Source organism: Nomascus leucogenys, chromosome 6 (assembly GCF_006542625.1).
Source record: "Nomascus leucogenys isolate Asia chromosome 6, Asia_NLE_v1, whole genome shotgun sequence".
Lineage (NCBI taxonomy): Eukaryota > Metazoa > Chordata > Mammalia > Primates > Hylobatidae > Nomascus > Nomascus leucogenys.
In genome coordinates this window covers 108,082,254-108,097,574 of record NC_044386.1, presented here as the reverse complement: position 1 = coordinate 108,097,574, position 15,321 = coordinate 108,082,254, and the positions used below count along the sequence as shown (strand labels likewise).

At 42.5% G+C, this 15,321-nt stretch overlaps 1 protein-coding gene across 1 annotated transcript in view; it reads right to left on the bottom strand.

The window, feature by feature from the left end:
• The window catches only part of FANCI (FA complementation group I), a 124,653-nt gene that overhangs the window by 1,390 nt on the left and 107,942 nt on the right, over positions 1-15,321 (bottom strand). Inside the window, exons 26-37 of the mRNA XM_030814987.1 lie at positions 15,024-15,109; positions 13,969-14,085; positions 11,501-11,552; positions 10,174-10,301; positions 10,007-10,075; positions 9,719-9,812; positions 9,222-9,409; positions 7,900-7,953; positions 7,757-7,816; positions 2,495-2,563; positions 992-1,087; positions 338-445 (exon numbers count right to left, since the gene is read on the bottom strand). Of these exons, the coding sequence (XP_030670847.1) occupies positions 338-445; positions 992-1,087; positions 2,495-2,563; positions 7,757-7,816; positions 7,900-7,953; positions 9,222-9,409; positions 9,719-9,812; positions 10,007-10,075; positions 10,174-10,301; positions 11,501-11,552; positions 13,969-14,085; positions 15,024-15,109 (1,121 nt within the window). The remainder of the gene's footprint in view (positions 1-337; positions 446-991; positions 1,088-2,494; positions 2,564-7,756; positions 7,817-7,899; positions 7,954-9,221; positions 9,410-9,718; positions 9,813-10,006; positions 10,076-10,173; positions 10,302-11,500; positions 11,553-13,968; positions 14,086-15,023; positions 15,110-15,321) is intronic.

The following is a 15,321-nucleotide window of genomic DNA, read 5'->3' as shown; positions in this document are numbered from 1 at the left end:
ATGAGAGGTAAACTAGTTTCTGAGCCAGACTGCTATAGCTGGTCATCATCCAGTAGTTTAAAAGATTAACAGGAAGAGGGCCCGCAGCAGGACATTGTTTTGTTACCACCTACTTCCTGGAAGTGTTTACCAAACAAGTCGGGGCAACTTCATAGGATTTTGTGTGGTCCAAAGTTTACAACCCTTCTGAGAGTCCTTGGCTCTCATCTTTGCCTGATCACCTTTTAGCCCTTTCCCAGTCTGTTGCCCTTCCACGAATCTGTGACTGCTCCCAGATAGATAGGCTGCTAACCAGCTAGGAAGAGTGGCTGGGCTCCAGACAGAAGCCAGCACTGACCTCTTCATTTTCATCTTCGCCATCCTCTCGAAGAACCATGTCTAGGATGTTTCCTTTGATCTTGAAGTCTCGTGAGGTGCTGAGCTTCATGTGCTGCATCAGGTTCACCTGTGACAGGATTGTGAGCATGGGACATGTCCTGCCAGAACAGCTTAAGCCATTTTTAGTTCACCTCTGAGAAACCTTTCCATTTCTACCTAAAGCAAGCACACACCCACTTCCTTCTGTATGCTGGGGTTCAGGCCATCAGATCAGGAACAGCAAAGAGGCTGAGTGTGGTGGCTCATGCCTGTAATCCTAGCACTTTGGGAGGCCGAGGCGGGAGGATCACTTCAGGCCAGGAGTTTGAGACCAGCCTGGGCAACATAGACCCCATTTCTACAAAAACAAACCCAGTAAACTAGTGGGGTATAGTGGCATATGACTGTAGTCCCAGCTACTCTGGAGGCGGAGGCCAGAGGATCACTTGAATCTGCACTCCAGCCTGGGTGACAGAATGAGACACTGTCTCCAAAAAAAAAGGGGGGCGGGGGGATGGCAAACACACAAATGGCCCAGAGTCTCTTTTCCTCTATTGTAGTTGTGCTGCTTTAGTTTGCCAGATCTGTCAAGAACGTACATGGGAATGGTAGCACATAATAAGAGAATGTTTACCTTGGACTTCTTAGAAAGGTGGATGAGAAATTTTTCATACTGTTCAATGGCAAAGATGAGGTTAGGGATTGGCTTGGTTTCCCGAAGAACTCTGGCCTAAGGGCAAAGAACAAAAGACTTAAATTTCAGGTTCAACAGTTTTTGAAGTTTTCCTCTGAAGCTGTCACAAAACCGTATGGCTTTAGGGGAAAACTAGTCTGTCTCCCAATCAAATGCAGTTGTACTTATATACCAGTAATCTAAAATTTTTGGCAGTTCAATCTGGAAGGACCCAAATGCCAGTAGAGATAATTGCACTGATCCATTTCATTTATAATTCCAGTATTTGTTATTATCTAGAGAATGGCTGAGGAGGGCAGGATCATTTGCAGAAATTTAGTTACTTTTCTGACTTGATATTCTTAAGCCTATTTTGGCCCTAGCTCTATTTCCTTGTTCTGGTCTGGATATGAATTTTTACCGCTGGGATTATATATCTTTCCCTCTAACTTGAATTGTAATTTGTAGGTCCTACATTTTTTTTGTGTGTGTATATGTATATATATATATGTGTGTGTGTGTATATTTTTAACCCATGAGGATACTGTACACATTTTTTTTAACGTTATCTTGGAGATAATTCCAGAGAGCTGAACATTTAGATGTTTATTTTTTTCGTATCTCTCCAGTATAAATATACTATAACCTATTTGGCCAGTCCTCTATTAATGGATATCTTTGTTTCTAATATTTCACTTTTATAAATAATGTTGTGAGGACCATCCTGTACACAGGCCTGTATATCCTAAAAGTGAAACTGTTACATCAGAATGTGTATGTTTATCTCCTGGGATTCAGTAGTCATTGCTAAGCCTCTGGAGAGGCTGTACTGAGTTTCACCTTTGCCAGCAATGTAGTAAGTGCCTCCTCTCCTGTACCCCCGCTGACTCTTACACATCTTTTAGGGAGCACCTTTTGCATTCACCAACTTTACCTAAAAATAATTTCTCCCAATTGAGTATCATAAGTTATTTTACTATTTCTATTTCAACTCAAGATTTTCTGGTGCTTCCTGAATAAAACATGTTTTTGGTTCAGAGGAAAAATAAGATGTTCCATCTGATCATAAAATCCCTGAGTTGAGAAGCAGCCATGTATATAATACACACACATACTTTTTTTAACAGCTTTATAGAGCTACAATTCATATACCATACAATTCACTCACAGTGTGTTTTTTCAGTATTTGCAGTTGTGCAACCGGCATCACAGTCAATTCTAAAACATTTTCATCACCCCCAAAAGAAATTCCATACCCTTTTTAGCTCTCACCCCCGTCTCCCCATCTTCCAACCCACCTAGCTCTATGCTACCACTAATCTAGTTTGCCTTTTTAGATTATTCTGAGCATTTCATGAAAATAGAATCATACAACACGTGGTCTTTTTGTCACTGGCTTCTTTCGCTTAATGTTTTCAAGGTTCACCAACAACCATATTTTAATGGTCAGTGTCAGCAGCTTACCATGGCTGTGGCAACGGCAGCAGGTTTCTCCTTTTTCTCTCCCGTATAGTTCAGGCTCTTACTCTTATTCTAAAGAAATAGAAACACATTCTCTTATTCCTGATGATTTTTCTGTAGAGCTAGCATGCTAGTGGTAAATTTTTTTTTTTTGAGACAGCTTTGCTGTCACCCAGGCTGGTGTGCAGTGGTGCGATGTCGACTCACTGTAACCTCTGCCTCCTGAGTTAAGTGATTCTTGTGCCTCAGCCTCCCTACAGGCACGTGCCACCACACTCAGCTAATTTTTGTATTTTTAGTAGAGACGGTGTTTCGCCATGTTGGCCAGCTGGTCTCAAACTCCTGGCCTCAGGTGATCTGCTCGCCACAGCCTCCCAAAGTGCTGGGATTACAGGCCTGAGCCACCATGCCCACCAACTAGTGGCAATTTTCTTAGAAGGTAATTACACAGGGTATAAGGACCAAGTCTGGAGTAAATAGGACTATCTGTGCAACAGATGTTAGAAAATGGGGAGAAAATGTGATGCTTTGTAATCCTGATATTTTTTCTTTTTTAATTGTTGGGAGGTTTACAATCTGTTGTTAGAGCTGGCACATGGAAGTTGAAGGCAGGACTATTACTGCACTGGGCCAGCCAAGGGGCTGGTGAGGTACTAAATAATGGTTAAAATGGGGACTGTCAAGGTGGTAGCAGGAATAGGTATTTCTATTTCTATTTTAGCCAGTGGGCTAAAAGGATTCCGTAAAGGAGAGGAAGCTGAGGAGGCTGCTGCAGGGCCCTGCAGTCTTCCCACTTACAGGCAATCACCAGATATATTTTATTTTCGTTACTCAGCAAAGCCAAAACCAGATATATTTTATGTGCAATGGGTTATCATGCTCAAGAAGGGTTTAAAGGGTCACAGAACACTTCCCTGTGTTGTAAATTATGGGGTAATAAAGAGCTCCTGGAGAGGGATGAAGAACTAATAAAAGGAACCAAAAAGTGTAAGATTCTGATAAAGCAAAAGAAAATCAAGACTTGAGTCAGGAGAGACTGGGGAGAAAAACCACCCAAACATAAGGTACAGAAATGTAGGAAGCTTTTTACCTCAAGGGGAGTTCTAAATCTTCTTAGGAAGGGAACATACCATGCTCCACGAGGACAACAGAATAAAGAAACAGACCTGAAAATCAGAGAGGCTCTGCAACTGGAGCCATGACAGAAACAGGAGGCTTGTTCCACATGCCGTGTTCTGGAAAATAAGGAACTGTAGACATTCCAGGGGGGCTGGTATGCAGGAATCTGTTTTTGGCTGGAAGGCAGGGTAGAGGATGGTAGAGGGTGAAGCCCTATTAAGTGGGGGGCAAGGAAGCAGTCACGGATCGACCTCACTGACCAAGTGGGAAGTGAACCATCTTCCCAGAGGTTGTGTCCAAGATAGGGCCCTGCTGAACTCCTTAGATCAACCCTGTTCCCTGCCCATTCCAACTGATCTGGGCAGGACTAAAATTAGAGCTGGAAGAGAAGCATCTTTTTTTGAGGCGGAGTTTCGCCCTGTCGCCCAGGCTGGAATACAATGGTGCGATCTCGGCTCACTGCAACCTCTGTCTTCCAGGTTCAAGCGATTCTCCTGCCTCAGCTTCCCGAGTAGCTGGGATTACAGGCATGCACTACCATGCCCGGCTAATTTTTTTTTTTTTTTGAGACAGAGTCATGCTCTGTTGCCCAGGCTGGAGTGCAGTGGCATGATCTCGTCTCACTGCAACCTCCACCTCCCGGGTTCAAGCAATTCTCCTGCCTCAGCCTCCCAAGTAGCTGGGATTACAGGCGCCTGCCCCCATGCCCAGCTAATTTTTGTATTTTTTTAGTAGAAATGGGGTTTCACCACGTTGGCCGGGCTAGTTTCGAACTCCTGACCTTGTGATCCGCCTGCCTCAGCCTCCCAAAGTGCTGAGATTACAGGTGTGAGCCACCGTGCCCTGCTATTTTTTGTATCTTTAGTTGAGATGGGATTTCACCATGTTGGCCAGGCTGGTCTCAAAACTCCAGACCTTGTGATTCTCCCACCTCGGCCTCCCAAAGTGCTGGGATTACAGGCTTGAGCCACCACTTCCGACCCTTGAGAAGCATCTTTTAAAGGTACACAGTTCTGGGCAGGATGCTAAGAGTTGCAGCAATGGTTTTCGTTGCTTTCTTCCCATTGAGATCTAAGGAACTGGGGAAATAAAGTGGGGGCTACAAGAGAATTAACAGTTCACTGAGAGATGTGGAAAATGCAATCCCCATTTCTAGATAAGGGTTTGAGTTAATGGAACCATGCATGAGCTCTTGCCCAGGGGCACTCATTAAATACATCTCACAAAAACAGAAAAATGTAAAATGTTTGCCTGCAGATCAGCTGACTTGTCAGTAAGGCTTTAAGTCAATTATGGATGGAGGAGGAGGAAAATGCCTAGGGAGGAAATGAAACATTACTGTGTAATGAGGGGAAAATAATAGCAGTCTAGGAAGTAGTAGTGATTCCCAGAAGAAAATACTTGAGAATGGGGTCAGACACACGAAAATCAAAACCTTCCAACATTTTACATGTCAACAAGTATCAGGTATGACTCTAGAGCAATGATTGACTAACTATAGCCCATAGTATAAATCTGGCCCACTGCCTGTTTTTGACAAGAAAATTTCATTGGAACATAGCCATGCTCGTTTATTTGTATGTTGTCTATGGCTGCTTTTATGTTCTAATAGTAGAGTTGAGTAGGTGTGATAGAGACTGTATGACCCACATTTACTATCTGGCCCTTTACAGAAAAAGTGTGCCAATTCCTGCAGTCAAGTCTAACTAGCTGGGTTCAAGTCTCAGATCTGCCTTTTACTCATGGTCTGTTCTTGGGCATTCTGATTAACCTCTCTAATCTTTTCTCATCATGCATATGGGGATAACTACTAATCATAACCTATAGCTAGGATGAATGAGATGATGTATGAAAAGAGCTTAACACATCAGACACAAGGTAGAGGTTCTCTAAGCATTACCTGTTCTAATAAAATGATTAGACAATGTGACTTTTGAATCATAACAAGGGTAGTAAGTAGGATTTAACAGCAGTATTTCCCAAACTGTACTCTATGGAACATTATTCTGCCAAATAGTAACATTTGTTATTTTTTTAAAAATGTTCTTGAATAGGTCTGAAAACTACTAATGAACATACTGTTGGAACTCTCAGCACTGTTTTTATTTTTCTTGAGACAGGGTCTCACCCTGTTGCCTTGGAGTACAGTGGCATGATCATGGCTCACTGCAGCCTTCAAGTCCTAGGCTCAAGTGATATTCCTGCCTCAGCCTCCCAAGTAACTGGGACTACAGGCAAACACCTGGCTTAAATTTTAAATTTTTTGTAGAGATGGGGTCTCACTCTATTGCCCAGGCTGGTCTTGAACTCCTGGCCTCAAGTGATCTTCTTACCTCAGCCTCCATTAACCACCATGGCTGGTCTCAGCACCTTTAATATGCAAATGGACACCATGAATCTCTAAGGTGAGAGATATACGGTATGAGCATCTCTCCCTGAATTCCTTTTTTTTTGAGGACTGTCTCAGTCTACATAGCATATTTTGTGAAATATGTCTTTATAGGTATCATTAAGACTTGGAGATGAGGAAACTCAAAACCCAAATATGGGAATGGACAGATATATATCCTATATATAGACAACAGATTTGTTTGACGAATGGCACCCACATGAAAATTTACAAGCATGAGGTTTGAGAAAGCATTCCTGCAAGCATTTGGGTGAGATAAAAGGAGAGGACCAGAAGTAATAGCTTTATGACAGTTGACTACTGGCTGGATGGCTGGATACAGAAAATGGATGATGCATTCCTGACCCAGATCACAAAACTGATACAAAGGCAAGGTGACAGAGAGTCTCAACTATCAGCCCATTACTAAGAACTCCTTCAGCTAAACCCAGATGACAGCCCACTTGATGGCTGATTCTTTCTTTTTTTTTTTTTGAGACGGAGTTTTGCTCTTGTTGCTAGGCTGGAGTGCAACAGTGCGATCTTTGCTCACTGCAACCTCCGCCCTCCAGGTTCAAGCAATTCTCCTGCCTCAGCCTCCCAAGTAGCTGGGATTACAGGTGCCCGCCGCCATGCTCAGCTACTTTTTTGTATTTTTTGTAGAGATGGGGTTTCACCATGTTGGCCAGGCTGGTCTCGAAGTCCTGACCTCAGGTGATACACCCGCCTCGGCCTCCCAAAGTGCTGGAATTACAGGCGTGAGCCACTGGGCCCAGCTGATTGCTGATTCTTAAAGGGAGGGGAAGAGGCACCCTGAATACACATAATGAGGCAAGTTACCGATAGAATGATATTGTGCCTGTAAGTGATGCAGAGGCAGAAAACAAGTGAAGCATCACTATCAAAGTGGTCACAATCCATTGCTTTAATAATTGGTTCTAGAATCTTGGCTGAGATTGACACTTAGTGGACCCATTCTCTTTGATTCCTCAAAGATCAGTAACAGCCCTGTGATAATTTACTGCATGACTAAGTGGCCTTAGGAGACAATAGATCTCTCGTTTCTTCCTCTTTCCAACCAGGGGTGATTTTGTCCCTTAAGGACAACTGGTAATTTCTGGAGACATTTTTGGCTGTTACAACTAGGGGGCTAGGTGGAGGCCAGGGATGCCACTCAACATCCCAAAATGCACAGAACAGGTCCCACAACAAAGAATTATCTAGCCCAACATGTCAATAGTGGTGAGGTTAAAAAATTGGTTTAAGCAAACAATAAAAGGAGATTCAAGTACTGCAGGAATCTGATGGTATTTAGGACCAAATGACATTTACAAAGCCCACATCCTTCCACTTCCCTGAAAGTGCCCTCACTGCACTGCCGTCTCATCACAGCCCTTCTTCATGTGCTTGCTGCTACTCTGCTCACACTCCCAGAGGATGCCTCATGGCATGGACTTTCAGTCACCCAGGAATAAACCAAGTCCTTGAGCCCGAGCATGCTTGTTCCTTCCTTGCTCCAAACGCAAACATATATGCTTCCTTTCTCCAAATTAAGCAAAACAGTTTTCTTTACATAAATAAAGATCTCCTTGCTGCAAAACCCTCAAGCCTTGGCTTAGTCTCTGATAGGTGCCTCCAGCTTGTGGTAAGCAGGGAAAAAAGTTTATATATGCTCAGTTCAGGTGATCAATAGTCCCCTGGGCATGTAACGAATCCTTTCTTGAAGACCTATTGGGTACTGCCTCTGAATCTCTTACCTGTACATAAGAAATGAAAGAATAACACAGGGGGGTCAGATGAGAACCAGACAGCTTCACCTGCACAACAAGGGAGAAGGAAACCAATGTAACCAGCAATAAAAGTGCTTCCCCCATTCCTAGGAAACGCATTCTCAACTCACCAGCTTTTCCATATTTTTTGGAATTCCTCCAGAGCTCTGACACACCTGGAGATACTAATAAAAAAAGATTCCTAGATTTAGTAGACCATCCTATGAAACTAAAAGTGACTGCTGCAGTGAGCTTATGGAGTGTGACTCATCATTCTGACTGAAGAGGGAAAAGAAAAATTCACAGAGAAGCCAAGACACAAGCTTCCTTATTCCTCTCCTCCAAAGCTCCTAAGCTTCCCAGACAATAGGTAATGAAGGGTTTGTTTCTGACTTGCTCATTTCTTTAAAAATTCCTCAGGCTGATAGTCCCTGCATGTAAAAAACCAACAACTTTGCTGTTTTTCCTTTTAAACATGCCAATAAAGAGGCTCTTAGGATTTCCACTACAGCAGCTTAGCCACATGTAGCTAGAGCTGCACATTCTGAGACAGCCACACTGCTGTGATGCGGGTGGTCCACATCTTTCTTGGGTTATCTGTGCCTTTCTAAGTATTTAATGTGGATCGTTGCTAGAAACATAAACAGTAAGGGCAGGGTATGCCTTGTATTTTTATAAAAAATAATTTTCTTCCCCACCTTAGTACTTGATCTATAAGGCATTTAACATGTACATGTTAAAGGAATGAAAAAGGAATAAACATCTCTTCAGTGTCCAGACTGGTTAGAAATGGTATAATTTCTATGCATTATGGCCCCAGATTTAATTCTAGGATAGTTATAGTTTAGATTAAACCTTAGAAGGTATTTAAAAGAGGCATTCATTCTCAATCAGGTGCCACATACATGCCAAAGAATTAAGGGCCTCCAAAAGCAGATTGTTTTTTTTTTTATTTTTGAGATGGAGTCTCACTCTATTGCCAAGGCTGGAGTGCAGTGGCACGATCTCAGCTCACTGCAACCTCCGCCTCCTGGGTTCAAGCGATTCTCCTGCCTCAGCCTCCTGAGTAGCTGGGATTACAGGCGCCCGCCACCATGCCCGGCTACTTTTTGTATTTTTAGTAGAGACGGGGTTTCACCATCTTGGCCAGGCTGGTCTCGAACTCCTGACCTCAGGTGATCTGCCCGTCTCAGCTTCCCAAAGTGCTGGGATTACAGGCATGAACCACCGTGTCGGGCCCAAAAGCAGATAAGAATTATAAACTGTTTTTCCCGGCCTGTGGAGATGCCTGCCACCTACTGACCAAACTAAAACGAAACCATGACCTGCCAAGATGGAGGCAAATGCTCTCTTGTTTAGGGGCATTCTGCAGCAGTGGGCTGCTGCCCCAGCCTCATCTCCTGGCTCACTGGGGTAGAATGGTGGGGCGAATCTGCTTGTCTCAAATACTCACATATCTGACAAGTGCTGTAAGTGTGGTGTACATTTTGCACAAGTCCTTTAACAAGGTGTCCACACAGCTGCCTGATGGCAGAGCTGTCTGCACCAGCTCATGGAAAAATGTAAGCAGAGTTCCCAGTTGCATGATGATGGCTTTCTCAACAGGCTGATTTGGTAGTGTTGCTTGAGAAGAGGCCTCTTCTAAAGAGAAATAAAATTGGCACATTCAAATCCAACTTCATTTTCTAATTAAGAGTGAAGGAGACTTAGAAATTGATTACCACTAACTAGAAAGTATGGAAAAACCAACATTCAATATGCAGAGTGAATTAATAATCGTGCTGTGATAAGACATATGATCTTCTACTTCTTTCATCACATAGGAAAAAATCTAGCTTAAAAAAGCAAATAAGAAATTTAGCTCAGGGGCTCCATTTTTATGCACCGGCCCAATCTGAATTTTGACCTTGCTCATGTCAATTCCTGGAATCCCAATTGAACTTATCTTACCTGATAAGGTTTCTTGGCTCACTTGTCCCTTAAGCTTGGTGATTAGCCAGTCCACTTCTTCTAGAACCTTCTCGGCCTGACTCAGAACAAGTAACTGAAAGAAAAGAATGCTTGGTGTGATTCACTACACACAGCTGTGGGGGTAATATAATAACTGTGGCACCTGGCCACCTACAGGTGGGTTACAGGCCTCAGGACATAAGCCACTATAGGACACAAGTCACTTCACATGGAGTAGAATGGAAAGAATGACAAAGCTATTCCCCATGGCTCAGGTACAACACTTACACAGACAGTGGGGGCAGCTGTTCTCAAATTCACTATTGCAAAGTGGTTTGTTTTCTCCACCTCTACATCCTGGGGAAAAGAAGAGAGGTGAGACCTAATGACAGTAAGGTTGTTCCCTTGACCCCCATCCCCACACAGGGTATTGTACTGAAGGCTCATTATAGTACCTGGTCTATATCTCCCAGATGCCCGTGGATATCCTGGGACAAGTCACGCAGCAGAATGACAGGACTCTTATACGAAACATGCAGGCTGAAGAGCAAGTTCATCAAGCTCTTGCAAAACAAGGCATCCTCTAGGAATAGGAAGAAAAGCAAATTAAAAGGTAAGTTATGGCCAAGCGCAGTGGCTCACACGTGTAATCCCAGCACTTTGGGAGGCCGAGGCAGTGGATCACTTGAGGCCAAGAGTTCAAGACCAGCCTGACCAACATGGAGAAACCCCGTCTCTACTAAAAATATAAAATTAGCCGGGCGTGGTGGCGCATGCCTGTAATCCCAGCTACTCAGGAGGCTGAGGCAGGAGAATTGCTTGAACCCAGGAGGCGGAGGCTGCGGTGAGCCAAGACCGTGCCATTGCATTCCAGCCTGGGCAACAAAAGCGAAACTCTGTCAAAAAAAAAAAAAAAAAGGTTAAGTTATAACTCAGTCAGGTCCCTCAGGTATGTGTACAGGGTGTGTGGGGTGGAGTGCCTAACCAGAACAGGAGGTAGCTTGTCATGTCTCAGGCACAACATCCCAGTGTTACACATACTACAGCCAAGCAGCTAGTCTGCAATGATGCCTCTTTATCCATGTGCCCAAAGAAGGCAGACATTTCCCATCATTAGTCGTGATTACTGTGTGACTAGTATCCAGATCAAGTACATTACAAGTATTCTAGGGACTCCCGCCTAACTTGCCCCACCAAGGAAACTGCTATCCTGACTTCTAACGTCACAGATAAATTTTGTCTAATTTTGAACTTCATCTAAATGGAATTCTACAGTAAGTACCCTTTCTTGTGTATGGCTTCTTTTGTTTTACAGTACATTTGTGAGATCCTCTCCAAGTTGTGTGTACGTGTAGTTTGTTCATGCTTATTTGCTGTATAGGATTCCACTGTGTGAATATATCATAATTCTTTTATCCTTTCTACTGCTGATGAACACTTAGGTTTGTTTTTACCTATTAAAATAGTGCTGCTAAGAGAATTCTTCCACATTTTTCTGTTGTGATTGAAATTGTTGAGTCATAGGCATATGTTTAATTTTAGTAGATATTGCTGAACAGTTTTCCAGAGTGGTTATACCAATTTCTACCTCCACCCCCAGTGAATGAAAGGTCCAACTACTCTACATTCTTGCCAACACTTCGACTTGGTATTAGGTGTCTGTTTCATTTTGGCCACTCTGGTGAATGTGTAATGAATGGGGAATACCTTTTCTTTTCCAAATGCCATTGGAGGATAGTGATTTTATATAAAGCCTTTAGGAAAACATGGCAGGAAACTTACCCCGGCTGTTTTCCTTGCAAATCTTTGATGTCCAGGATAACATCTGCACAAACTAAATTAGAGATCATTCAGATATTAAAGAAACATGCCAGAGATAGACCTAGGTGTTGTCAGAAGAGTTCTAGACCTTTCCATATCTAAGCAAATCAGCTGCCAAAACATGTCCTTAGATCTCAAGTGGTAATATATGATGAAGGGCATAAAAATAAGTCCAAAATTCTAAGAATTATGAGAATAATATATAATTTAATTCTCAATGTCTGTGTCCTTATTGAGGTCCAAAAGTTTTGGGGTCCTTACACCCAAACTTCCTCTGCTTCTACCATAGTGGTCTAGGGCTAAAGCACCCTCTTTTCTTTCCCATGCCCCCAGACTCTCCACTTGAGGATATCAGGTTATCAGAAAGGTGTGGGAAAGAGAAATCCTAGCTATAAGAACAGTAGAATTAGTATTTAGAAGCCAAAAGAACAAAGGAGGTTAAAAGAGAGAAGGGCAGAAAAAAGAGAAATAAAAGAGGCAAGAAACCAGACAGAATTTTCTTAGCTAAGTGAAGGAGACTTAAGGTCTTCAGATAGCAAGGGTCTGCATCACCAGACACACAGTCAACTTTCTGCTTCAGCAGTTCTTTCAGCTACAAAGGCACTGAAATGCAGTTATGCTTAAGTGTAAATGACTAACAAAACTGCAGTTTTGATCTGTCGAGGAAAAGGTAAATTAAGAGGCTAACTGAAAGCGCTCTACAAACTTATTAAAAGATCTTCAGAATACCGTGTTCAATGAAATAAGCAGGATGCAGAACAAGTTTTTGTGTGAAGAGGGGTAGGATTGGGAATAAAACTCTATATTTACTTGGAAAGGAATAAAGAAAGTTGAAGGACACAAAAAACTAAAGGTGTTTACTTATTTGGGGAGAGGAAGAACTGAACAGATGGAGGACATGGGTGGGGGAGACCATTTACCATAAATCTCTTGGCAATCTCTGGTTTTCAAATCATAGGACTTTATTATCCATTCAAAATTAAATTTAAAAATTTTTGGCTGGGCGCGGTGGCTCACACCTGTAATCCCAGCACTTTGGGAGGCTGAGGCGGGTGGATCACGAGATCAGGAGATCGAGATCATCCTGGTTAACACGGTGAAACCCCGTCTCTATTAAAAATACAAAAAATTAGCTGGGCGTGGTGGCAGGCGCCTGTAGTCCCAGCTACTTGGGAGGCTGAGGCAGGAGAATGGCGTGAACCCGGGAGGCAGAGCCTGCAGTGAGCCGAGATCGCGCCACTGCACTCCAGCCTGGGAGACAGAGCGAGACTGTCTCAAAAAAAAAAAAAAAAAAAAAAAAAAAAAAAAAAATTAAAGAGACTACCTGAAGTTAAGGGAGAAGGGGTAGGTGGTAAAACGTTTAAAAATCTAAAAGTTTAAAAGTTTAAGAAAAATTTTTTAATTTTCCTGAATATTTTAGCCTTCCTAAATCCATTTATTTTCTCTCAAATTTCCCCCTGCCCCAATTATCTATTTCTTTCCCAGTCCTTTCCTCTTTGCAGCAAAAACAGCAGTATGAAAGAACGATGCTGAAAGCAAAGTGGGGGTGAGCTGTTTGGAACTGGGATGAAGTAACCAAAGGGACTTTCTTTGGGCAAACCTGGAAATGGGACAACAGGAAGCAGCTCTGCTTTCTAGTGCCCAAACACCTTCATACTCCCAGGCTAGTCTTCTGAGGCAAGGGCTCACATAAAGAGGAGTATACTGCAGGGCTTCATTGTCTTTCTCAAGCCCAGGAAGTAGATGTGGTAGGAGCACACAGTCCTGGGCTCCTGAAGGTATTCTATCATCCTACAGGAAAATTACTCCTGAATGGAACAGACCCCCAACACGTGGTCCTTCTCTTATTCTTCTGTGTGTGAACGTTCATGCGGTGCACAGGTCTACATCTACGTGTGCACACTTACACAAACATACATACAACCTATCTCTGCAGAGGTGTTTCTGCTTTGGGACTACAGTTACACTTTCTAAATTAATCATCTTTGGTTGAATTTCCTCCAAAGTCAGTACCAGGTAATTGTGCTGAGAAAGTCAACTGCTGAATGTCAACTGCCTTCTTCATAATTAACAAACTTTCCTCTTAGAAAAGAAGGGGAAACACCAAGAGTGGCAAAGAACACAGGTTTAAGAAGGTTGAAGGCACCAAAGATCAACACAGGATTCTTTCTGTGGTGTTTCACTTTACCCTGAACAAACAAAACAAAAGCAGTATGTTCTTGCCCTGTATGGCTGCATGTAAGTATGTTGTGGTAGACACATTATGTAGGAAAGAATACATCTTATAGGTCTTATATTAACTCAGGTGTATAATTAAACATGTAAAATAAGCTCAACTTCAAGAGGACATTTAGATATACACTTTTATGATGCAATAATCCTTGCCTTCTGAGGAATGCTAAATGGGATTAAATGAGTGGTACTAGTACCTGAGGAGAGGAGGGCTCCAGTAGCTTGGACAAACTGGTAAGAACAGTGACTAGAAGGAGGGCTTCTTTGCTATTAAAATCTTCCTCTTGGCTGCTAAGTAAATTCAACAAAGACCTCTGAGAAAGGAAGGCACACACAGCAAGCAATGTTAGCAGACACGTTCCTATCAGGAAGAAGAGGCATCTAGTCAAAGACTCCTAAGACTAGGACAGAAAGAATTCAAAGCTACCAAAATTCTAAGAGGATAAAATCTGAAAATAAACCTTGATTGAGCAGTAGTTTCCTAAGCTGTTTTTGACCATAAACCTCTCTGAGAATTATCCTGAAAACTGGCTCTTTCCGTTCCAACCCCATGCTAAATGTAGATAAGGAACTACATACCCAGTTTCTGGTGGTTCACAGCTCCCTGGAGCCTATCCATTGATCTCAGGCTGAGACCAGGCACCAAACCCAGCATTCCTTATATACCTTCCTGTTACCTGGAATAACTATGTATTTGATTATTTGTCAGTGTCTTTCTACTATAATGTAAGCTCCATAAGGATAGGAATATTTTGCCTCTTTTATTCCCTGCTACATCCCCAGCACCTAGAATTGTTTCTGGCACATGGTAGGAACTTCAGAATTACTTGTTAAATAAAAAAGTCCTGTGATAGAACATCCTGATATTTTGACAACTACTGGTTAGAAACTAACAAGATTTATTGTCCAATGTTTACATAGTCTGTCAGATCAAGCCAAATTATACCACAGACTCAAAAACAAAAACACAGACTCTATACCTTGAAGACTCCTTTCTGTTTACATCAACTCAAACAGTGGTCCTTAGAGGTAATGAGTATTGCAGGTTGGGGTGGCTAAATACACATCCTCACTAGGGTCCTTTTAAATACATTATCTTCCATTCTGAGAGCTATGTCCTGTTGCTTGTATGACCCAGAAAAAATTCTTCTCCTACTTGGTCACTGTCTGCCCATTCTTACCAGCTGCCCCTGCTAACAGTTCTTTTGCAAAGCCTCTCAGGCCAGTACAGCAGCTTCGCAAGGCTTCTCACCTGAAATTGCCGGATCTGGAAAGCTGTTCTCTGAGTGACACTGATGTCTGCATCTTCTCTCTCTTCTCCTTCCTTATCTGTGACATCTAGGAATGGAAAAGAAACTCCTGTCTTCTTTGATATAAACTCATACTTTTTGGCCTTTTAATAGCTAAAATTTTTGAAAGCCAAAAAAAGTCTAAAGGCAGACTTAAATTTCTAAAATTTTGTGATTTCTTAATACTATATTCCATTTTCCAGCCACTCTTTGTAGTTGAATGTAATCCAGTAGGTGCCAATCCTGAATCCACTAGATGTC